This window comes from Salmo trutta, chromosome 15, assembly GCF_901001165.1.
Source record: "Salmo trutta chromosome 15, fSalTru1.1, whole genome shotgun sequence".
Classification (NCBI taxonomy): domain Eukaryota; kingdom Metazoa; phylum Chordata; class Actinopteri; order Salmoniformes; family Salmonidae; genus Salmo; species Salmo trutta.
This window is the reverse complement of record NC_042971.1, coordinates 6,550,549-6,574,439: the sequence shown is the minus strand read 5'-3', so window position 1 is coordinate 6,574,439 and position 23,891 is coordinate 6,550,549. Positions and strand designations below refer to the sequence as shown.

Below are 23,891 nucleotides of genomic sequence, written 5' to 3'. Positions count from 1 at the left end.
TCCTAGATGACCCTGGTCACCCAACCTTGCAGTGCCCTACACGGTAACTGTAGGCAATCGTTTTGAAGGAATCTCCAGTTACAGGGTCTCTGTAGGAATATGTAAGACAATGTAATTATTAGACTGTTACATCACCAGGTCATTGTGGATTACTAAAGTATAATATCCCTGATAACAAATCATGATAACATTGGATTGATAGATGCATGGGCACACATATGTACATGTGTAGCATGTGACAATAACAGGATCATATCAAGGAGGGCATCACAAATGAATACATAAATACCACTTGAAGCTCGATCATTTGAATCAGCTGTGCAGTGTGAAGGCAAAAACAACAATGTGCCCCTCTGAGTCCCCAGGACTGAGAACCACTGCTCTTCATTGGGACCTCTTCATATGTAGACTGGCTTTCATAGAGCTCTTTATCTGAGGACAGACAACCTCACAAGAAACAGACTTCATTATAGTCAAATTACACCACACTGAATATTATGTTACTATTATCTCCGTCCTCACTTCTAGGGACAGGAACTACACAAAAGAACCTGCCCTATCCAGAATAGCCTCCTCTCTCACTGACACTTGGGGCTGCTATCCTTTCACCCTCCTCCATGGCTGTTAGCTAGCTACCTACAAATGTATTTGGAGTTTGTTTTTTACAGTGATAAATACATCAAGATAGCTAGCTAATATGAAGTTAGGTAGCTGGTGATGTTTCATTCACTTAGCTATCTATCTATCTATACAGAATGTGAAGTTGTCTAGATAGCTCATTTAGCAGCTCATTTGAGTTAGCCTGCACTGTAGCTAGTTAGCTAATAATACATTATTTACTTACTTGAATAGGTTCTTCCAGCCATGTGGACAACTGGAAACAGGGCAGTAAAGTTTGTCACCAGATCGTTTTAGAGGATATTACTATTGAACTATGTACCCATTTAATAACCAGACCTTCATACAAACTTGCTCTGCTGAATTCTTGATGGAGTCACAATGGGCGGCCTAAGAGGCATCTAGTCCATCTGCTGACTGGACGCAGTTCAGTAAAATGTACATTTTATCTTCAGACAACAAGTTAAAGTGTAGGAAGCATGAGTTTTTACTCACCAGTGTAACAACACAGTGTGAGACTTAGTAAGTTAGTTGTAGCCACGATCTGGTTCCCTATAAGTACAAACAGTTATGTTTTTGTTTTAAATTTACAAAATTAAAATTACAAATTTACATTTTAAAATGTTTTCTTCACTCAAGTATTACAATTGTTATTTTTTTACGGGTGTAGGGTGGAAGCTGACTCCCCGTAAGAGAGAATTACTGTCAGTCGGCTTCCAGTATAGGTCTGTGCTAAAGCCATCCCCATTCCTCTTAAATCAAAATGTCCAGATAACTTGTTTCATGTGCATCAAAGTTGATGGTGAATTTCAGATGTTCACTGCTTGTATTGATGAAAGAGTAGAATCGATGAAGTTCCTCTGCTGTCCTCTGGAATAGAAGGAATAGATGTAACATCAATGAAGTCATTTTCAGAGCCTGATAAGGTGCTAGAATGGATTGTTAGGGCTGACAATCACATTCTTCTCTAACAACCCCACATATAGACTGGCATAATTAGATGCTATTTTTTTAAACTACAATGACCATAATGCACTGCATGCCGACTTGTCTTGTCTGTGTTTCTTTTACACCTGCTTTGTAAAAGAGACAGAAGAATGCACAACGGTCAATGCAATCTGGGGTCCTTGGGACATCCCTACCCTAAACCCTAACCTTAACTCTAACCATTTTAAATGTCAACTTCAATGGGCTAGGGACGTCCCAAGGATGTATCTCCACCTGAAAATACATGATCTAAATGATTGATCATTGGTATTCAGCAGTCATAAAGCCTTATTTACTTTAATGAACTACTAAAATAGTGATTTTGTCAGACAGCAGCTCTACACTTTATTGAGTGACTGATCCATTCATCCTTCCATCCCTCCTCAGCCTTCCTCTCCTCTGAAGACCCAGTGAGTGTGGAGCTCAGTCAGAGAGCTGTTGAGGGACTGGTTAGGAAGAACACTTCTACAGCCAGAGAGGTGAGAGGTCACACATGGTTTAGATGGTAAATATTTATGTCCCCTTAGCGGTTCATCGCATAAGCAAAAGGTAATATGTTCCATCATCCATGTTTATTTACATTAGTGCAAATTGTCCACTGATACTGGTGTAATTTCTCACCCCTTTCGTCTGTATGAAAGTTAATTTCCCCTCAGGCACACACATTTTGTTCTTTGATATTATGAAGGTAATTTGTGTAAAATGTACTTTTCCCCACTCATTCACCCCATCTCTTTACATTGCTGATGCATATTTGGTGGCCTGACTGCATCCAGACTGTCAAAGGCCCATCCTGGTAGATCTGAACCAAATGCAACTTGGAGTGATCGGATGACAGAAGTCACATTTAGGTGCCAGGTGTAACTGAGGCCATAGATGCTCCATATCCATAACTTTGAGTGTTTGATATATAACTAAAGGTTTTTCTTTCTGTGTTGCAGGGGCAGTCAAGAAATGGAACAGCAAGGCCACAGAACATGACATAAGCATTTACATTTACATTTAAGTCATTTAGCAGACGCTCTTATCCAGAGCGACTTACAAATTGGTGCATTCACCTATAATATCCAGTAGAACAACCACTTTACAATAGTGCATCTAAATCTTTTAAAGGGGGGGGGGGGGTTAGAAGGATTACTTTATCCTATCCCAGGTATTCCTTAAAGAGGTGGGGTTTCAGGTGTCTCCGGAAGGTGGTGATTGACTCCGCTGTCCTGGCATCGTGAGGGAGCTTGTTCCACCATTGGGGTGCCAGAGCGGCGAACAGTTTTGACTGGGCTGAGCGGGAACTGTGCTTCCTCAGAGGTAGGGAGGCGAGCAGGCCAGAGGTGGATGAACGCAGTGCCCTTGTTTGGGTGTAGGGCCTGATCAGAGCCTGAAGGTACGGAGGTGCCGTTCCCCTCACAGCTCCGTAGGCAAGCACCATGGTCTTGTAGCAGATGCGAGCTTCAACTGGAAGCCAGTGGAGAGAGCGGAGGAGCGGGGTGACGTGAGAGAACTTGGGAAGGTTGAACACCAGACGGGCTGCGGCGTTCTGGATGAGTTGTAGGAGTTTGATGGCACAGGCAGGGAGCCCAGCCAACAGCGAGTTGCAGTAATCCAGACGGGAGATGACAAGTGCCTGGATTAGGACCTGCGCCGCTTCCTGTGTGAGGCAGGGTCGTACTCTGCGAATGTTGTAGAGCATGAACCTACAGGATCGGGTCACCGCCTTGATGTTAGTGGAGAACGACAGGGTGTTGTCCAGGATCACGCCAAGGTTCTTAGCACTCTGGGAGGAGGACACAAGGGAGTTGTCAACCGTGATGGCGAGATCATGGAACGGGCAGTCCTTCCCCGGGAGGAAGAGCAGAGCTGTGGGAGACCACCTCAAGCCCCTGGTAGAGCTGGGGGTGGTGTTTACCACTCCACCACGCCTTCAACAGGCTGGAAATGTGGGATTGATCTGTTTGATCCATTTGTTTGTTTCAGTAGTTGAATCCATTGACATATTGTTCATTTTCAACGAATGCACTGGATTGGTTGAAAAGTGATAAACTTACATACCATGCACTATTTGACATAATGTAGATATACTGAATTTACACTTAGACCAAGAGTCTGTTGATTGGTGGGTCATGTTCAAATGAAATCAAGCTTTATTTATACAGCACATTTCAGACATGGATGCAACACAATGGCTTCACAGGAAAAAAACACAAAAATGAAAATTAACAAAAATGTACTATACAAACATAAGAGGATAAAAACAGAAGAATAACTGAAAGAGTAATGAGCATTCTAAGGAAACGACATTGATTCAAATATTAACAATTCATTGATGCATATATGATGCAACATCCAACCCAAAATATCAGCATGTTTTACTACATTGTTTGTTGTTACGTTCCCCAGCAAGAAAACCAGAAATGTCCCTTAAATAGAAAAGGGAACTAACAAAGAGTCACTGACAACAACCACAACTAAACAGGTGGGGTTTTAGGAGGGGTTCTGAAAGACACTATGGGGGTGTCCACTGAAAGTTGACTAGTAACAACAACTGGGACCTAAAAGACACCCACCATGAGACCCACTAAATCTGCCCAAGAAGAGGAAAACAAAAGAAAAACCCACATCAAACTTAAAGACAGGAAGCAACCCAAAAAGGTGGAGCAACTAAAGGTGTTGACTCTCCACATGTATCAAGACAACTGGAGCACTGGGCCAGACACTCTTAAATAGAACCTGGACCAGCTCAGGTGAAACACCTTCCCACTAACGAGATGGACAAGCCAGCACAGGTGTAACACATACTGACTAACGAGGTGACACCAATCAGTGCGTCCTACGTGCTAACGAGCTAGACGTGCTAACGAGCTAGACGGGCTAACGAGCTAGACGGGCTAACGAGCTAGACGTGCTAACGAGCTAGACGGGCTAACGAGCTAGACGGGCTAACGAGCTGGACGTGCTAACGAGCTGGACGTGCTAACGAGCTAGACGTGCTAACGAGCTAGACATGCTAACGAGCTAGACGTGCTAAAGTCCAACCTCGAAACATAAATGGAAAAACCAAAGCCTGTAACACCTTCCCCCTGAAAACAACAAATATATCCTATATTTTTGTTGGACAAGTTTGCTCACCACCAAAAGAAAACAGCTTCCATTTCACATAATCAACTACAATATAAACATGGTGTCTACTGGCTGTCAACAATTAAAAACAGGAAAAAACACATTTCTAAATATATTTTTCTACAATCTTAAGTTTTGAAAAACTCACTAATTTCTAGAACTCCCGTCACCTTGGAACGAGCCCAAACAAAACACATCTCCAATACAGAAAAACGTGCAGTCAAAATAAATTGTGATCCATGGTAAGGCACTGCCTAAACGCAAAACGCATATTTGAGACTGCCCATACTTGAGACAATCAGCAACCAAGTTGTCCTTACCACGGACATGTCTGATTTCAAGAGGAAACTCCTGCAATATCCGTAGTAACTTTCCACCTCACTGCGGAGCTTCTCTCTCTTCTCAGGGTTCACTAGATAGGGATGTTGTTGGATCAGGGCCCAGTCCACAATGTCATGCTCTAGTACATTTGGGTTGGCACATCTGAGAATGAACCCTGATATTCTAAAAGAAGGGCAACAACGTCAATATAATTATACCTGAAAATTGTCAGTTGGTTGCATGAATAATTATGATCACTAAATGTTACATGAATTGTAAATATCAAAACCAAATGTACACCCCTTTGTTAATTTTGATTTGGCAATAATTAACTTAATGATGATGGAATATTAAAACATTCGTTTTGACAGACCTGCAGAAGACAGTCAGCTATATTTGGGAGTGATGCATTTAAATGTAGGGGACACTAAACAAAGGAAGCAACACTTATTTGTCATCATTCATCAATTTTTCCCTGAGGCTAATATCCATATCATGTTGATATCAATAGAACAGGGGACAAACATTTAGGGTTCTACATTGTGACATTAAAATAATCCTTCTACAATGTTAAAACATTCTACATTGTGACATTAATTCATTGATATCATGAAACAACTCCTTCATGTATTTTCTGATATTTGATCAGAGATCTTTTATCAGATTATCTCTGGTCACAGCCATGAGGTTTCTCTCCTATGTGTGTTCTCTGGTGTTTCTTCAGTTCGCCAGATTGAACAAAACTCTTCCCACATTGAGTACAGCTATAACATTTCTCTCCTCTGTGTCTTCTCTGGTGTATCTTCAGATGGCTAGATGTAAAAAAAAACTTCCCACATTGAGTACAGCTATAGGGTTTCTCTCCTGTGTGTGTTCTCTGGTGGAGAGTCACACTGCTCGACCTAGTAAAACGCTTCCCACATTCATCACAGCTATATGGTTTCTCTCCTGTGTGTGTTCTCTGGTGTGATGTCAGGCTGCTGAGCTGAGTAAAACTCTTCCCACATTGATCACAGATATAAGGTTTCTCTCCTGTGTGTGTTCTCTGGTGTAATATCAGGCTGGTTGAATGAGTTAAACTCTTCCCACATTGATCACAGCTATAAGGTTTCTCTCCTGTGTGTGTTCTCTGGTGAAGGGTCAGATTGTTCGACTTTGTAAAACTCTTCCCACATTGATCACAGCTATAAGGTTTCTCTCCTGTGTGTATTCTCTTGTGTGATATCAGGCTGCTTTGGTGAGTAAAACTCTTCCCACATTGATCACAGCTATAAGGTTTCTCTCCTGTGTGTATTCTCTGGTGTGATATCAGGTGGCTTAGCTGAGTAAAACTCTTCCCACATTGATCACAGCTATAAGGTTTCTCTCCTGTGTGTGTTCTTTGGTGTACAATAAGATGGCTAGATGTATCAAAACTCTTCCCACATTGAGTACAGCAATAAGGTTTCTCTACTGTGTGGCTTCTCTGATTAATTTTAGCTTCTGCTGATGAGGTGAATCTCTTCCCACAGTCAGAGCGGTGAATTATCTTCCCTGTGGTTCTCTGCTGGTGTTTCTTGAGGAGTTCTGATCTGGAGAGACTCTTCTCTGCCTTGTCAGCATCATGAGGTTGTTGAGGCTCCCCAGAGGATCCACGATAGTCAAGTCTTTCTCCTGTGTGAATGACAAAGTCATACAGATGGTTAACTTCTACGTCCCACCCTAGTCAACAGCCAGTGGAATCGTGTGGCGCGAAATACAAATACCTCAAAAATGCGAGCGCATTTCGTGACAAAGAATTTCAAAATATTCCATTACCGTACTTAGAAGTATGTCAAACGCTGTTTAAAATCAATTTTTATGCTATTTTTCTCGTAAAATAGCGATAATATTCCAACCGGGCAACGTTGTATTCATTCAAAGGCTGAAAGAAAAAAAAATTGAGAAGTCTCGTGAACGCACATCTCAGTCTCACTGTCCCCAGGCTGACCACTCACAAACAGAGCTGCTGTACTTTGCCCAGAGACAGCAGACACCCCATTCCACTTTCTGGCGGCTTTAGAGAGCCAATGGAAGCCTTAGAAAATGTCACGTTACAGCACAGATGCTGTATTTTCGATAGAGATGCAACAGAAGGACAATAAATTGTCAGACAGGGCACTTCCTGTATGGAATTTTCTCAGGTTTTGGCCTGCCATATGAGTTCTATTATACTCACAGACACCATTCAAACAGTTTTAGAAACTTTAGAGTGTTTTCTATCCAAATCTACTAATTATATGCATACTCTAGTTTCTGGACAGGGGTAGTAACCAGATTAGATCGGGTACGTTTTTTATCCGGCCGTGAAAATACTGCCCCCTAGCCCCAACAGGTCAAAGGCCCACAACAGCAGAAATCCACTGTAAAAGGTGATGCCAACAGCGTAGCCATGATGTTGATGTTGTACAACAATTGACGTCTGTAATGAATGTAATGATTATTTGACATTTGTCTTAAAATGAGCAACAATAGTCATATTTTGTCTTGTTTTCACATTAGTAGTAACATCTAAGATTGTAGCCCCTTTCTGTGTTTGCTGGTGAGAAAAGATTTTTGCTCAGGGGAGTAACCTCCATTTCCAGGTTGCTTATGAGAACATTTCACACTACTTTGGATTATAATTGTAAGGCTCGCTTGAATGTCCTGCTTAATATAATGGTTGTGTCATCATCGCAAATCAACCTCTTTGTACTTAAAAAACACTTAAACTCTTTGGCTTTTTCATCAATGAGACAATGAGGGTTTGTACACTGTTTGCCAAAATGGCCCATAACTTCACCTAACAACAACATAGACCTACTGTAGGACCCATAACTTCACCAAACAACAAATATAGGAAAATAGCTCTGTGTGTTGTACAATAGCCTATCCATCAAGGAACAGTTCTCTACACATTATGAGCTAAGTATCTCTGTGTCCAAACGGACTAACGAGACCCTACTGTAAATCAACCAAACAATAACACATTATAAACATCAATTTGTTTGAGATGATGGATCCAACGTGGAGCACGGCATAACTGTCTTTACCAGAGTAATGAATGAAGAAGCACTTTGGTTGTTGTTGCATGTCGTGATGTTTGTCATATGACTGTCATTCAGAAAATGATTTTCTGGATCAGCTGATGATAGTTGAACATGTGACTGTAACTAAACAGCTACAGTATTAAGAATTATGTGTAATTATTGAAGAACCGCATTAATGACAGTATCCATTTGGGTGTCAATAAAGTTAAGGTGACTCTAGGTTAGAACCATTGGATTTAGCAAACTCTAAAATAATTTAGGATTTCTGTGCCCATGAAAACTGTTTCCCAGCGTAACATAAGGAAATACTAAATGTTACGTAGGTAGAGAGCATTTCAGAGATCTGAATACAACAAAAACTGTCCTAACAGGACAATAACCTAAACCACAAGGCCATATCTACACTGGAGGAGCTTACCAAGATGACATTGAATGTTCCTGAGTGGCCTAGTTACAGTTTGGACTTAAATCATCTTGAAAGTCTATAGCAAGACTTGAAAACGGCTTTCTAGCAATGATCAACAACCAACTTGACAGAACAGGAAGGATTTTAAAAAGAATAATGAATATTCACATGAAGATCAGTCTCCTATTGGAGGACATCACGACTTCCCATCAAGCCAACTCCTTGAAGGCCTTACTATGACATCACTCACTCCTTCTAGTTTGCAGTTGTTAAAAAAACACTATTTTGCTCAAAAAATTTATTTGTTTCCCATTAGTGTGTTTATACTTTACTGTATTTATATCACTTTTCAACAGGAAAAGTTTAAAAATCCCTGGAGGACGTCATGAACAATTCATACAGTACAAAAACATATTTGAGTGTAGAATGCCCTTTTAAAAATCACACATTAGTTCAACAACTGCAGAGTTTGTGTCCCTGTTTTATAAGATATTACTCACTGTATTTACTGGTGTTAATCAGATCAATGTCCCTGTTTTATTAGATATTACTCACTGTATTTACTGGTGTTAATCAGATCAATGTCCCTGTTTTATTAGATAGTACTCACTGTATTTACTGGTGTTAATCAGATCAATGTCCCTGTTTTATTAGATATTACTCACTGTATTTATTGGTGTTAATCAGATCAATGTCCCTGTTTTATTAGATATTACTCACTGTACTTACTGGTGTTAAACAGATCAATGTCCCTGTTTTAACACAGTGTCCAATGAAGGGCCAGATGTATACAAAATGGTGTCGTCTGCGTAGAGGTGGATCAAGGAATCACCCGCAGCAAGAGCAACATCGTTGAACAGAGAAAAGAGTCGGTCCGAGAATTGAACCCTGTGGTACCCCCATAGAGACTGCCAAAGGTCCGGACAACAGGCCCTCCGATTTGACACACTGAACTCTGTCTTAGAAGTAGTTGGGGAACCAGGCGAGTCAGTCATTTGAGAAACCAAGGCTATTGAGTCTGCCGATAAGAATACAGTGATTGACAGAGTCGAAAGCCTTGGCCAGGTTGATGAAGACGGCTGCACAGTACTGTCTTTTATTGATGGCGGTTATGATATCGTTTAGTACCTTGAGCGTGGCTGAGGTGCACCCGTGACCAGCTCGGAAACTGGATTGCACAGCGGAGAAGGTATGGTGGGATTCAAAATGGTCAGTGATCTGTTTGTTAACTTGACTTTCAAAGACTTTAGAAAGGCAGGGCAGGATGGATATAGCTCTGTAACAGTTTGGGTCTAGAGTGTCACCCCCTTTAAAGAGGGGGATGACCACGGAAGCGTTCCAATCTTTAGGAATCTTGAGAAGATGGAAGAAGAAGGAGATGCTGGGGAGGCTTGGGGAAGTAACTGTGGGGGGTGGGGAGCTGTTAGTGCAGTACGCCACAGGATGTTTTTGTGCTGGTTGAGGGCAGTCAGGTCTGGAGTGAACCAAGGGCTATATCTGTTCTTAGATCTATATTTTTTGAAAGGGGCATGCTTATTTAAGGTGGTGAGGAAATTATAATTAAAAAAACAACCAGGCATCCTCTACTGACGGGATGAGGTCAATTACCTTCCAGGAGACCCGGGCCAGGTCGATTAGAAAGTCCTGCTTGCAGAAGTGTTTTAGGGAGCGTTTGACAGTGATGAGGGTTGATCGTTGGACCGAGAACCCATAACAGATGCAGGCAATGAGGCAGAGATCGCTGAGATTCTGATTGAAAACAGCAGAGCTGTATTTGGAGGGCAAGTTGGTCAGGATAATATCTATGAGGGTGCCAATGTTTACGGATTTAGGGTTGTACCTGGTGGGTTCCTTGATAATTTGTGTGAGATTGAGGGCATCTAGCTTGGATTGTAGGACGGCCGGGGTGTTAAGCACATCCCAGTTTAGGTCACCTAACAGAACAAACTCTGAAGATAGATGGGGGGCAATCGATTCACATATGGTGTCCAGGGCACAGCTGGGAGCTGAGGGGGGTCTGTAACAGGCGGCAACAGTGAGAGACTTATTTCTGGAGAGATTCTTTTTTTTAATTAGAAGCTCGAACTGTTTGGGCATGGACCTGGAAAGTATGACAGAACTTTGCAGGCCATCTCTGCAGTAGATTGCAACTCCTCCCCCTTTGGCAGTTCTATCTTGACGGATAATGTTGTAGTTGGGAACGGAAATTTCAGAATTTTTGGTGGCCTTCCAAAGCCAGGATTCAGACATGGCTAAGACATCAGGGTTGGCGGAGTGTGCTAAAGCAGTGAATAAAACAAACTTAGGGAGGAGGCTTCTGATGTTAACATGCATGAAACCAAGGCTTTTACGGTTACAGAAGTTAACAAATGAGAGCGCCTGGAGACACACAGGGCCTGGGTTAACCTCTACATCACCCTAGGAACAGAGGAGAATGATGAGGGTAAGGCTAAAGGCTATCATAACTGGTCTTCTAGTGCGTTGGGAACAGAGAATAAAAGGAGCAGATTTCTGGGCGTGGTAGGATAGATTCAAGGCATAATGTACAGACAGGGGTATGGTAGGGTGCGGGTACAATGGAGGTAAACCTAGGCATTGAGTGACGATAAGAGAGGTTGCATCTCTGGAGGCACCAATTATGCTAGGTGTGGTCACCGCATGTGTGGGAGGTGGGACAAAAGAGTTCTCTGAGGCATGTTGAGTGGGACTAGGGGCTCCGCAGTAAAATAAAACAATGATAACTACCCTAAACAACAGTATACAAGGTATATTGACATTAGAGAGAGACATAAAGCAAGGCATAAAGCAATCACAGGTGTTGATAGGGAGAGCTAGCTAAGACAACAACGGGTAAGACAACAGTTAATCAGCTAAGACAACAACAACAGGTAAAATGGCGATGAATGGGCAGAGAGGGTCAGTTAACTACACACAGGGCCTGAGTTCGAGGCTTGGGCCAACAGATAAACAAAATGGAGTAGTGATTAATGAACAGTCCAGCAGGCATCAGCTATGTAGCCAAGTGATCATAGGGTCCAGTGAACAGCAATATATGAACCAGGGAAGCTGTTAGGTAGTCGTTACTACGCTAGCCGGGAGATGTGCCTGGCTCGAGGCTAACTGGTGCTAGCTTCGGGACAAGGGCATCACCGACGTCTGGCAAAGGCTGGTTGAGAGCACATCGGACGGAATTGCATCGACAGACCAGACGTGATGGATCGGCGGGGCTCCGTGTCAACAAAGGGTCCAGGCCAATTGGCAAAAGAGGTATTGTATCTGGAGTAATTTTGTTTGCTACCCGGGAGATGCACCTGGCTCGAAGCTATCTGGTGCTAGCTTTGGGACAAGGGAATTAGCCACTATAGCCACTCCGGTGCGTCCGGTGCAAAGGTCCAGAGCTTACGGCAGGAATCCGGTGATGTAGTCTTGGTGAAGAGTCTGGGAGGCATCAGCTGTGTAGCCGAGTGATCATAGGGTCCACTGAGCAGGCCGGGAGATGGGCCTGGCTCAAGGCTAGCTTCGGGGCTGGGCCACTCGTTAGCAGCTAGCTAGCTGCGATTATCTGGTGTAATGGTCCAGAGCTTACGGCAGGAATACGGTGATGTAGTGGAGAAAAACAGTCCGATATGCTCAGTGTTGATATCGGCTGTGCGGACTGGCAGGTATTATCCAGGCAAAAAGCGGCTGGTGTCTGAGCTGAAAAGATAAAGGCCGCTAGCAGTGGCTAACAAGGACTAAATAGCCAATGTGATTTTGTAGGATATTTTCTACCTGCAGGCTGCAATGTTTTTATTTGTTATGTAGGCTATTTTTACACAGTTGGCAATGGCAATAAAAGTTACTTTTAGATTTGTATAATTTTCATTTAGATTTAGATAGAATGTAGATTAATCACAGACAATGATTTCGAGATACTATTATGAATTAAATGAAACTGTTCCAGTAAAATATGCATATGGAAATCAGAACTGGCACCAGATTGGTAGAAATGGTAAGATACATTGCCACTCCAAATGGAAAAGGTTGCCGACCGCTGGTGTAGCCCATTACTGGAAACTTCAGGAGCATAACGGCAGAATGTTTCTCCTTCTGGTTAGGTTATCTTGATCTCTGGCTCCCTCCAGTAATTTGTCTTAATTATTTGATCAAACAGCTTAAAGCATCAGACCAGTTCAGTACACACAGTTGATTTTATTAAAACACATGGGGTGTGTCTATATATGGAAAAATACACATAACATTTCAACCAATCGATTGGTAGAAAGAACAGATGACTCTAGTTGGGGACAGTACTAGAACATGATTTTGGGGCTCCTGAGTTGCGCAGCGGTCTAAGACACCAAGTAGACAAAAATAAAAAGTAATAATAAAAAGTAACACAATAAGATTAAAAATAACCAGGCTATATACAGGGGGCACCGGTACCAAGTCAGTGTGCAGGGGTACAGGCTAGTTGAGGTAATCTGTACATGAAGGTGAAAGTGGGGGCGTAGTGACTATACATAGGTAACAAACAACCAGCGAGTAGCAGCAGTGCACAAAAGGGAGGGGGGTGGGGGGTCAATGTAAATTGTCCGGTCGCGATTTTATGAATTGTTCAGCAGTCCTATGGCTTGGGGGTAGAAGCTGTTGAGGAGGCTTTTGGTCCTAGACTTGGCGCTCCGGTACCGCTTGCAGTGCGGTGGCAGAGAAAACTGTTTAAAACTTGGGTGACTGGAGTCTCTGACAATTTTATGGGCTTTGCTCTGACACTGCCTATTATATAGGTCCTGGATGGCAGGAAGCTTGGCCACAGTGATGTACTGGGCAGTTCGCACTACCCTCTGTAGTGCCTTATGGTCCGATGCCGAGCAGTTTCCATACCAGGCGGTGATGCAACCGGTCAGGATGCTCTCGATGGTGCAGCTGTATTAGCTTTTGAGGATCTGGGGACCCATGGAAAAGGTTTTGTTGTGCCCTCTTCATGACTGTCTTGGTATATACCCATGTGGGTGATTGAAAGATGAACTGAGGTCCACACTCCAGTCCAGTTGATGGTGGTAATGCACCTTAAAGTTGGTTGCCAACCGCCATATAAAGTCCAAAGAAAAAGAAGCCCGAAGGAAGGAGAAATGATGAGAAACTAATTTGGTTTACCATTTGGGGCGTTACTTGTTACGATGTGATATGAAAGTATTGTGTGAAATGATTTTGATGTGATATGAAAGTATTATTTGAAATGTTTTTGATGTGATATGAAAGTATTAGGTGAAATTATTTTGATGTGATATGAAAGTACAGTAATTTATGTTTCTAGAAACTTATCGCAATTGAGAATCGATTCACATTTAGATAAACTTCAGTTAGTGCTAAATACGGCTGCTAGAATCCTGACTAGAACTAAAACATTTGATCATATTACTCCATTGCTAGCCTCTCTACACTGGCTTCCTGTTAAGGCAAGGGCTGATTTCAAGGTTTTACTGCTAACCTACAAAGCATTACATGGGCTTGCTCCTACCTATCTTTCCGATTTGGTCCTGCTGTACATACCTACACGTACGCTACGGTCACAAAACGCAGGCCTCCTAATGGTCCCTAGAATTTCTAAGCAAACAGCTGGAGGCAGGGCTTTCTCCTATAGAGCTCAATTTTTATGGAATGGTCTGCCTACCCATTTGAGAGACGCAGACTCAGTCTCAACCTATAAGTCTTTACTGAAGACTCATCTCTTCAATAGGTCCTTTGATTGAGTGTAGTCTGGCCCAGGAGTGTGAAGGTGAACGGAAAGGCTCTGGAGCAACGAACCGCCCTTCCTGTCTCTGCCTGGCCGGTTCCCCTCTTTCCACTGGGATTCTCTGCCTCTAACCCAATTACAGGGGCTGAGTCACTGGCTTACTGGTGTTCTTCCATGCCGTCCCTAGGAGGGGTGTGTCACTTGAGTGGGTTGAGTCACTGACGTGGTCTTCCTGTCTGGGATGGCACCCCCCTTGAGTTGTGCCATGGCGGAGATCTTTGTGGGCTATACTCGGCCTTGTCTCAGGATGGTAAGTTGGTGGTTGAAGATATCCCTCTAGTGGTGTGGGGGCTGTGCTTTGGCAAAGTGGGTAGGGTTATATCCTGCCTGTTTGGCCCTGTCCGGGGGAATCGTCGGATAGGGCCACAGTGTCTCCTGACCCCCCTGTCTCAGCCTCCAGTATTTATGCTGCAGTAGTTTATGTGTCAGGGGGCTAGGGTCAGTCTGTTATATCTGGAGTATTTCTCCTGTCTTATCCGGTGTCCTGTATGAATTTAAGTATGCTCTCTCTAGTTCTCTCTCTCTTTCTTTCTTTCTCTCTCTCTCGGATGACCTGAGCCCTAGGACCATGCCTCAGGACTACCTGGCATGATGACTCCTTGCTTCTCCCACCTGGCCGTGCTGCTGCTCCAGTTTCAACTGTTCTGCCTGCAGCTATGGAACCCTGACCTGTTCACCGAACGTGCTGCCTGTCCCAGACCTGCTGTTTTCAACTCTCTAGAGACAGCAGGAGCGGTAGAGATACTCTCAATAATTGGCTATGAAAAGCCAACTGACATTTACTCTTGAGGTGCTGACTTGTTGCACCCTCGACACCTACTGTGATTATTATTATTTGACCATGCTGGTCATTTATAAACATTTCAACATCTTGGCCATGTTCTGTTATAATCTCCACCCGGCACAGCCAGAAGAGGATTGCCCACCCCTCATAGCCTGGTTCCTCTCTAGGTTTTGGCCTTTCTAGGGAGTTTTTCCTAGCCACCGTGCTTCTACACCTGCATTGCTTGCTGTTTGGGGTTTTAGGCTGGGTTTCTGTACAGTACTTTGAGATATCAGCTGATGTAAGAAGGGCTATATAAATAAATTTGATGATGGAATATTTGACTATTTTGACTGCCAGAGCCAGTCTACATCTGAAAATAACATACAGTCCTTGGACCTTGAGGAGTAACGGGTGCAGCAATCAGCAGTAGAAACAATAACAAAGCGTACTCCCTGCCTGTTTCGGTAAAAAGCTGAGGGATGGGGCTAGAGAAATGTAACCATCCATGATATCAACATTATAGTTTTAACCATGTTTTGAGTATATACAGTGTTTGTTAATATTTACTGACAAACATTGGAGTAAAAAAAGCTTATATACTGCTCAAAAAAATAAAGGGAACACTTAAACAACACAATGTAACTCCAAGTCAATCACACTTCTGTGAAATCAAACTGTCCACTTAGGAAGCAACACTGATTGACAATAAATTTCACACGCTGTTGTGCAAATGGAATAGACAACAGTTGGAAATTATAGGCAATTAGCAAGACACCCCCAATAAAGGAGTGGTTCGGCAGGTGGTGACCACAGACCACTTCTCAGTTCTTATGCTTCCTGGCTGATGTTTTGGTCACTTTTGAATGCTGGCGGTGCTTTCACTCTAGTGGTAGCATGAGACGGAGTCTACAACCCACACAAGTGGCTCAGGTAGTGCAGCTCATCCAGGATGGCATATCAATGCGAGCTGTGGCAAGAAGGTTTGCTGTGTCTGTCAGCGTAGCGTCCAGAGCATGGAGGCGCTACCAGGAGACAGGCCAGTACATCAGGAGAAGTGGAGGAGGCCGTAGGAGGGCAACAACCCAGCAGCAGGACCACTACCTCCGCCTTTGTGCAAGGAGGAGCAGGAGGAGCACTGCCAGAGCCCTGCAAAATGACCTCCAGCAGGTCACAAATGTGCATGTGTCTGCTCAAACGGTCAGAAACAGACTCCATGAGGGTGGTATGAGGGCCCGACGTCCACAGGTGGGGGTTGTGCTTACAGCCCAACACCGTGCAGGACGTTTGGCATTTGCCAGAGAACACCAAGATTGGCAAATTCGCCACTGGCGCCATGTGCTCTTCACAGATGAAGCAGGTTCACACTGAGCACATGTGACAGACGTGAGAGAGTCTGGAGACGCCGTGGAGAACGTTCTGCTGCCTGCAACATCCTCCAGCATGACCGGTTTGGCGGTGGGTCAGTCATGGTGTGGGGTGGCATTTCTTTGGGGGGCCGCACAGCCCTCCATGTGCTCGCCAGAGGTAGCCTGACTGCCATTAGGTAACGAGATGAGATCCTCAGACCCCTTGTGAGACCATTTGCTGGTGCGGTTGGCCCTAGGTTCCTCCTAATGCAAGGCAATGCTAGACCTCATGTGGCTGGAGTTTGTCAGCAGTTCCTGCAAGAGGAAGGCATTGATGCTATGGACTGGCCCGCCCGTTCCCCAGACCTGAATCCAATTGAGCACATCTGGGACATCATGTCTCGCTCCATCCACCAACGCCACGTTGCACCACAGACTGTCCAGGAGTTGGTGGATGCTTTAGTCCAGGTCTGAGAGGAGATCCCTCAGGAGACCATCCGCCACCTCATCAGGAGCATGCCCAGGCGTTGTAGGGAGGTCATTCAGGTACGTGGAGGCCACACACACTACTGAGCCTCATTTTGACTTGTTTTAAGGACATTACATCAAAGTTGGATCAGCCTGTAGTGTGGTTTTCCACTTTAATTTTGAGTGTGACTCCAAATCCAGACCTCCATGGGTTGATAAATTGGATTTCCATTGATTATTTTTGTGTGATTTTGTTGTCAGCACATTCAACTATGTAAAGAAAAAAGTTTTTAATAAGATTATTTCTTTCATTCAGAACTAGGATGTGTTGTTTAAGTGTTCCCTTTATTTTTTTGAGCAGTGCATTTTGGGTTCTGATGGGGTACGACAGTTGAACTAAGCTCATGAGGCATTTATAAGTGATTTATTCAAGAAACAGATGGGTACATATCATTAATGTATAAGTCCCAAAATGGATGTAACAACTGCTGATTGCCCCTTTAAGAGAACATATTGGGCTAATCTAATAGGAGATATTGAGGACTACAGTATTTCAGGCATTGTCATTGGATGCATTTGATCAATTGTTAACGTGTTGTTGATGGTCCACTCTTGATGTTCTACACGTTACAGTGAAGCTTCAGCCATTCCTACAGAACAACATTAAAGTGTAGAACCCCTTTACTGCATATTGGTTCAACGACTGCAGAGACGGTACTTACTGGTGTTAAACAGATCTCCAACCTTCTCTTCTTCCTCCAATGTGACAGTCATCTCCCCCTCCTCTTTCACTCCAAAAACTGCATCCTCCTCTTCTTTTACTGTAACATCCTCCTCCTCTTTCACTCTGAACACGTCTTCCTCTTCTTTCACTGAAACGTCTTTCTCTTCTTCTTTCACGGTAACAGCCTCACCCTCTACTTGTTTTTGTATTGTAACATCTTTCTCTTCCTCCTCCTCTTTCACCAGAGCTTCTTTCTCCGTCCAGCAGACCTCCTCTTCTTTAGCAGGAGGAGAGTAGCTTAGTGAACTCATGGTCGGGGATAATAGCTAGTTAGCATTAGCGACTAGCCTAGTTCTAAGCTAACTTAGCAAACCAGCTAGCTGACAAACAACGTAAATATATAATTAAATGGGCCAACAAGTACATACAACAGAAGTGTGTTTAATACACAGCGACGAATATACACCAAAACAGTGTAAAGAGCGTGAATGTTGTAGCTATGTCTGCTAGAAAGCTACCGAGGTGTCTGACTAGCTGTTGTTGTTGAAGGAGCGTCCCGTCCACTAGATTATACGTCACACTGGCAGCATCGCCTGAACCTAAAAGACGCACATCGCCATCTGCTGACTGGAGGGCAACGCAGTTGAGGAACCAAACGTTTATTTTTCATTTATTTCATAAAAGGTTAATATTATATTAAGTCGTTCAAAGAGAAGCATGTGTTAATTGATTCGTTTTTAATGAGTGAGAATTTAAAACAAACTTTACACCCACAACATATTTGCATTGAACCATACTTCTGACATGGATCATTTTGACCCCAGAGGCATATCTTTTATCATAGCCAAAATGTGGTTTATTCAATTCTATTACATTTTTCATGACTTTGTCAATCAACTTGTTGTTAGTAAATCTAAATCATGGTTTAGTGTTTCTGTATCAATATGGACTTTTAACAAATTCAAATCCTTTGGAGTCATTTTGACCCCAGCCAAAAGCAGCTTTGATAAATAGGACGTTTATTTCAAATAAAAATCTAATCACATTTTATCATACACATGTTTAGCAGATATTATTGTGGGTGTAGTGAAATGCTTGTGTTTCTAGCTCCGACAGTGCAGTAATATCTAACAAGTAAAATCTAACAATTTCACAACATATACCCAATACACACAAATCTAAGTATTTGAATCTAGGTTTCTCTGTAGACATGGTCCATCCCACCAGAGGGTGGAGACACCTGCAGATACACAGTATAGTGCCTCCCATGTACTCTCCTAAGATTGGACTTTTCTATATCACGTATCACATGACAGTGTATAAACTTTGATTTGATCATGTACAAAACTGCGGTAGAAAAGTAAAGTATTCAGACCCCTTCACATTTTCCACATTTTGTTACGTTACAGCCTTATTCTAAAATGTACTTTTTCCCCCCTCATCAGTCTACACACAATACCCCATAATGACATCACAATACCCCTTAATGACATCACAATGCCCCATAATGACATCACAATACCCCATAATGACAGAGTGAAAACAGGTTTTTAGAGATTTTTGCAAATGTATTTACTTAGGTATTCAGACCTTTTGCTATGAGACTCGAAATTGAGCTCAGATGCATCCTGATTCCATTGATAATCCTTGAGATGTTTCTACAACTTGATTGGAGTCCACTTGTGGTAAATGCAATTGATTGGACATGATTTGAAAGGCAGACATCTGTCTATGTAAGGTCCCACAGTTGACAGTGCATGTCAGAGCAAAAACCAAGCCATGAGGTCCAAAGGAATTGTCCATAGAGCTCTGAGACAGGATTGTGTCGAGGCACAGATCTGGGGAAGGGTACCTAAAAATGTCTGCAGCATTGAAGGTCCCCAAGAACAAAGAGGCCTCCATCATTCTTAAATGGAAGAAGTTTGGAATCACCAAGACTCTTCCTAGAGCTGGCCGCCTGGCCAAACTGAGAAACCGGGGGAGAAGGGCCTTGGTCAGGGAGGTGAACAAGAACCCGATGTTCACTCTGACAGAGCTCCAGAGTTCCTCTGTGGAGATGGGAGAACCTTCTAGGACAACCATCTCTGCAGCACACTAGAGATGACATGCAGGAGCTTGCAGAGATTTGTAGTCTTGCATGTCGTCTACTTTGACGCCAATTAGCATTTTAGAATCCGAGAGTAAAGAGAGACAAATATAGGCAGCAGCTACTCTTCTACTCTTCCTGGGGTTTATTATGGATCCCCATTAGTTCCTGCCAAGGCAGCAGCTACTCTTCCTGGGGTTTATTATGGATCCCCATTAGTTCCTGCCAAGGCAGCAGCTACTCTTCCTGGGGTTTATTATGGATCCCCATTAGTTCCTGCCAAGGCAGCAGCTACTCTTCCTGGGGTTTATTATGGATCCCCATTAGTTCCTGCCAAGGCAGCAGCTACTCTTCCTGGGGTTTATTATGGATCCCCATTAGTTCCTGCCAAGGCAGCAGCTACTCTTCCTGGGGTTTATTATGGATCCCCATTAGTTCCTGCCAAGGCAGCAGCTACTCTTCCTGGGGTTTATTATGGATCCCCATTAGTTCCTGCCAAGGCAGCAGCTACTCTTCCTGGGGTTTATTATGGATCCCCATTAGTTCCTGCCAAGGCAGCAGCTACTCTTCCTGGGGTTTATTATGGATCCCCAGTAGTTCCTGCCAAGGCAGCAGCTACTCTTCCTGGGGTTTATTATGGATCCCCATTAGTTCCTGCCAAGGCAGCAGCTACTCTTCCTGGGGTTTATTATGGATCCCCATTAGTTCCTGCCAAGGCAGCAGCTACTCTTCCTGGGGTTTATTATGGATCCCCAGTAGTTCCTGCCAAGGCAGCGGCTACTCTTCCTGGGGTTTATTATGGATCCCCATTAGTTCCTGCCAAGGCAGCGGCTACTATTCCTGGGGTTTATTATGGATCCCCATTAGTTCCTGCCAAGGCAGCAGCTACTCTTCCTGGGGTTTATTATGGATCCCCAGTAGTTCCTGCCAAGGCAGCAGCTACTCTTCCTGGGGTTTATTATGGATCCCCATTAGTTCCTGCCAAGGCAGCAGCTACTCTTCCTGGGGTTTATTATGGATCCCCATTAGTTCCTGCCAAGGCAGCAGCTACTCTTCCTGGGGTTTATTATGGATCCCCAGTAGTTCCTGCCAAGGCAGCGGCTACTATTCCTGGGGTTTATTATGGATCCCCAGTAGTTCCTGCCAAGGCAGCAGCTACTCTTCCTGGGGTCCAGCTAAAATAAAGGCAGTTATACCATTTTAAAAACATTACAATACATTCACAACACACTGTGTGTCCTCAGTCACCTTGTCCTAGAGAGATTTACATGGTTATCAAAACGTCACACCAGGGTGAGCCTAAACAAAACACAGCCCTATGGGAAAAATGAATGGTGGAAAAACGATGCGAACCATTTCCCTGTTTGACCTGTAGTTGTTATGGATATTATGACTCTGCAGAGCCCCACAGTGGACGTGTCAAAATATGTTACATTGGTAAAGCACCCTTTATTTAACCTCAATGTCATCTTGTTTTTACATGGCATTGTAGATTTTAACACAGGATGTATTTTGGATGTTTTCAGTGTATTTTTAACCCTTCCAGACAATGGATTAATCGTGATAAAAAAATAGTGCACTAACATTACACAAAGTGAACTCAAGTCTGACAGTCCAAACAAAAACACAAATTCTCAGTCAAAAACACAAGTCAGAACCCAGTCTCTCTATTCTCTCATGTGATTTCAGGTCCTCTGACTGGGAAAATGTCTTTCCACAATGAGAGCAGTGGTATGTCTTCTCCTCCTGTGTATTTGTATGTTTTCTTTCAGGTACCTTAACCGGGTAAATTTATTTCCACAGTGGGAGCAGTTGTACGTCTTTTTTCCTGTGTGTGTCCTCTCATGCATGTTCAGTTTTCCTAACTGGGCAAAATGCTTTCCACAATGGGAACATTGGAAAGGCTTTTCTCCTGTGTGTGTCACATCCTGACCAGTATAAGGGTTAATTGTTATTGTAGTTTGGTCAGGACGTGGCAGAGGGTATTTGTTTTATGTGGTTCGGGGTGGTGGTTGTTGTAGAAGGGCATTTGATTTATGTATTCCGGGGTTTTTGGGCACTGTGTCATATTCATGTATTTCTATGTTTAGTCTAGTGTATCTGTTTCTATGTTTAGTTAATTGGGGTTGGGACTCTCAATTGAAGGCAGGTGTTGTCTCTTTGCCTTTGATTGAGAGTCCTATATATTAGGGTGTGTTTGGGTTTGTATTTTGTGGGAGATTGTTTCTTGTTTTGCCTGTTTCTTGTTTAGCGTGAGTGAGCCTTACATGACTGTTGTGTTGATCGTGAGTTCGTTGTTTATTATTTTGGTGTTCGTAATTTTGAGTTAAATAAAACGTCAAGATGAGCATCCACCATCCTGCTGCATTTTGATCATCCTTTCCCAACTACAACCGTGACAGTGTGTCCTCTCATGCCTTTCCACGCTCCCTAACCACCTAAAACTCTTTCCGCACAAGTAGCAGTGGTAAAGCTTTTCTCCAGAGTGTATTCTCTTATGTGCTCTCAGGCTCCCTAACTGAGTAAAACTCTTTCCACACTGGGAGCAGTGATGTCATCCTGCTGGTTTGGACGTCTCTGGGTCTGGTTCCCCTGAAGGACTCTTCCTGCTGTCAGAAGGAGAGTCTGGTCTCTCTCCTGTCAAAGAGAAACAGATTATTTAATTAATTAAACAGAGACCTGAATGAAACCTCCACATGATAAAACGTCCTATGAGGTTTAATCTAGACTAGATCCCTCAATCACCTGAAGTCAGTTTTCACAAGTATTATTAAAGCGACTTCAAAATGCAGGTCTCTGTGTGGTGCTTATTAGGATGTTCAGGCAGGTGATTCACTTCTAACCGAAGTCTTGCAGGTGTTTACATGGTTTTACACATCTGCCAGGTCATCAAAAAAATCTAATTTCAGTACGAGTGTATATATATATATATATATGTTATTTTTTTTGTACCTTTACCCCTTATTCTCACCAATTTCATGATATCCAATTGCAACTCCCCTACGGACTCGGGGGAGAGGCGTAGGTTGAGTTCCATGTGTCCTCCGAAACACGACCCTGCCAAGCCGCACTGCACATCTTGACACACTGCTCGTTTAACCCGGAAGCCAGCCACACCAATGTGTCGGAGGAAACACTGTCCAGCTGGCGACCGAAGTCAGTGTGCATGCTGACCGCCACAAGGAGTCGCTAGAGCGCGATGGGACAAGGACATCCCGGACGGCCAAACCCTCCCCTAACTTGGACGACGCTGGGCCAATTGTGCGCCGCCCTATGGGACTTCCGATCACAGCCAGTTGTGATACAGCCTGGATTAGAACCAGGGACTGTAGTGACGACTCTAGTGACGCCAATGACAAGCATACCCATAACATGATGCAGCCACCACCATGTTTGAAAATATGAAGAGTGGTAGTCAGTGATGTGTTGGATTTGCCCTAAACATAACACTTTGTATTCAGGATTTAAAGGTAATTTCTTCAACACATTTTTTTGCAGTATTACTTTAGTGCCTTATTGCAAACAGGATGCATTTTTTGGAATATTTTTTATTTCTGTACAGGCTTCCTTCTTTTCCATCTGTCAATTAGGTTAATATTCTGGAGTAACTACAATGTTGTTGATCCATCCGTAGTTCTCTCATATCACAACCATTAAACACTGTAACTATTTTAAAGTCACCATTGGCCTCATGGTGAAATCTCTGAGCGGTTTCCTTCCTCTCCAGCAACTGAGTTAGTGACTGGGTATATTGATACACCATCTAAAGTGTAATTAATAACTTCACCATGCTCAAAGGGATATTCAATGTCTGCTTTTTTTTACCCATCCACCAATACATGCCCTTCTTTGCGAGGCGTTGGAAAACCTTCCTGGTCTTTGTGGCTGAATCTGTGTTTGAAATTCACTGCTCGACTGAGGGACATTACAGATAATTGTATGTGTGGGGTACAGAGATGAGGTATTCATTCAAAAATCATGTTAAACACTATTATTGCACACAGTGAGTCCATGCAACTTATGTGACTTGTTAAGTAAAATCTTTACTCTTGAACTTATTTAGGCTTTTAATTAAATGTGTAAACATTTCCAAAAACATAATTCCACTTTGACATGACGGGGTATTGAATCCATTTAACCCCAGTATCTCTACTTGCACATTCATCTTCTGCACATCCTACCATTCCAATGTTTAATTGCTATATTGTAATTACTTCACCACTATGGCCTAT

General features: G+C 43.2%; 1 protein-coding gene across 1 annotated transcript; it reads right to left on the bottom strand.

The window, feature by feature from the left end:
• Positions 1 to 5,731: 5,731 nt before the first annotated feature.
• LOC115149604 (zinc finger protein 239-like) lies at positions 5,732 to 22,696 on the bottom strand (the record flags this gene model as incomplete). Its single annotated transcript, XM_029692557.1, has 2 exons — positions 22,612 to 22,696; positions 5,732 to 6,678 (listed from the first exon to the last, which is right to left on the bottom strand). Coding segments are annotated over exons 1-2 (1,032 nt in total), but the record flags the coding sequence as incomplete, so codon positions are not given.
• Positions 22,697 to 23,891: the final 1,195 nt, after the last annotated feature.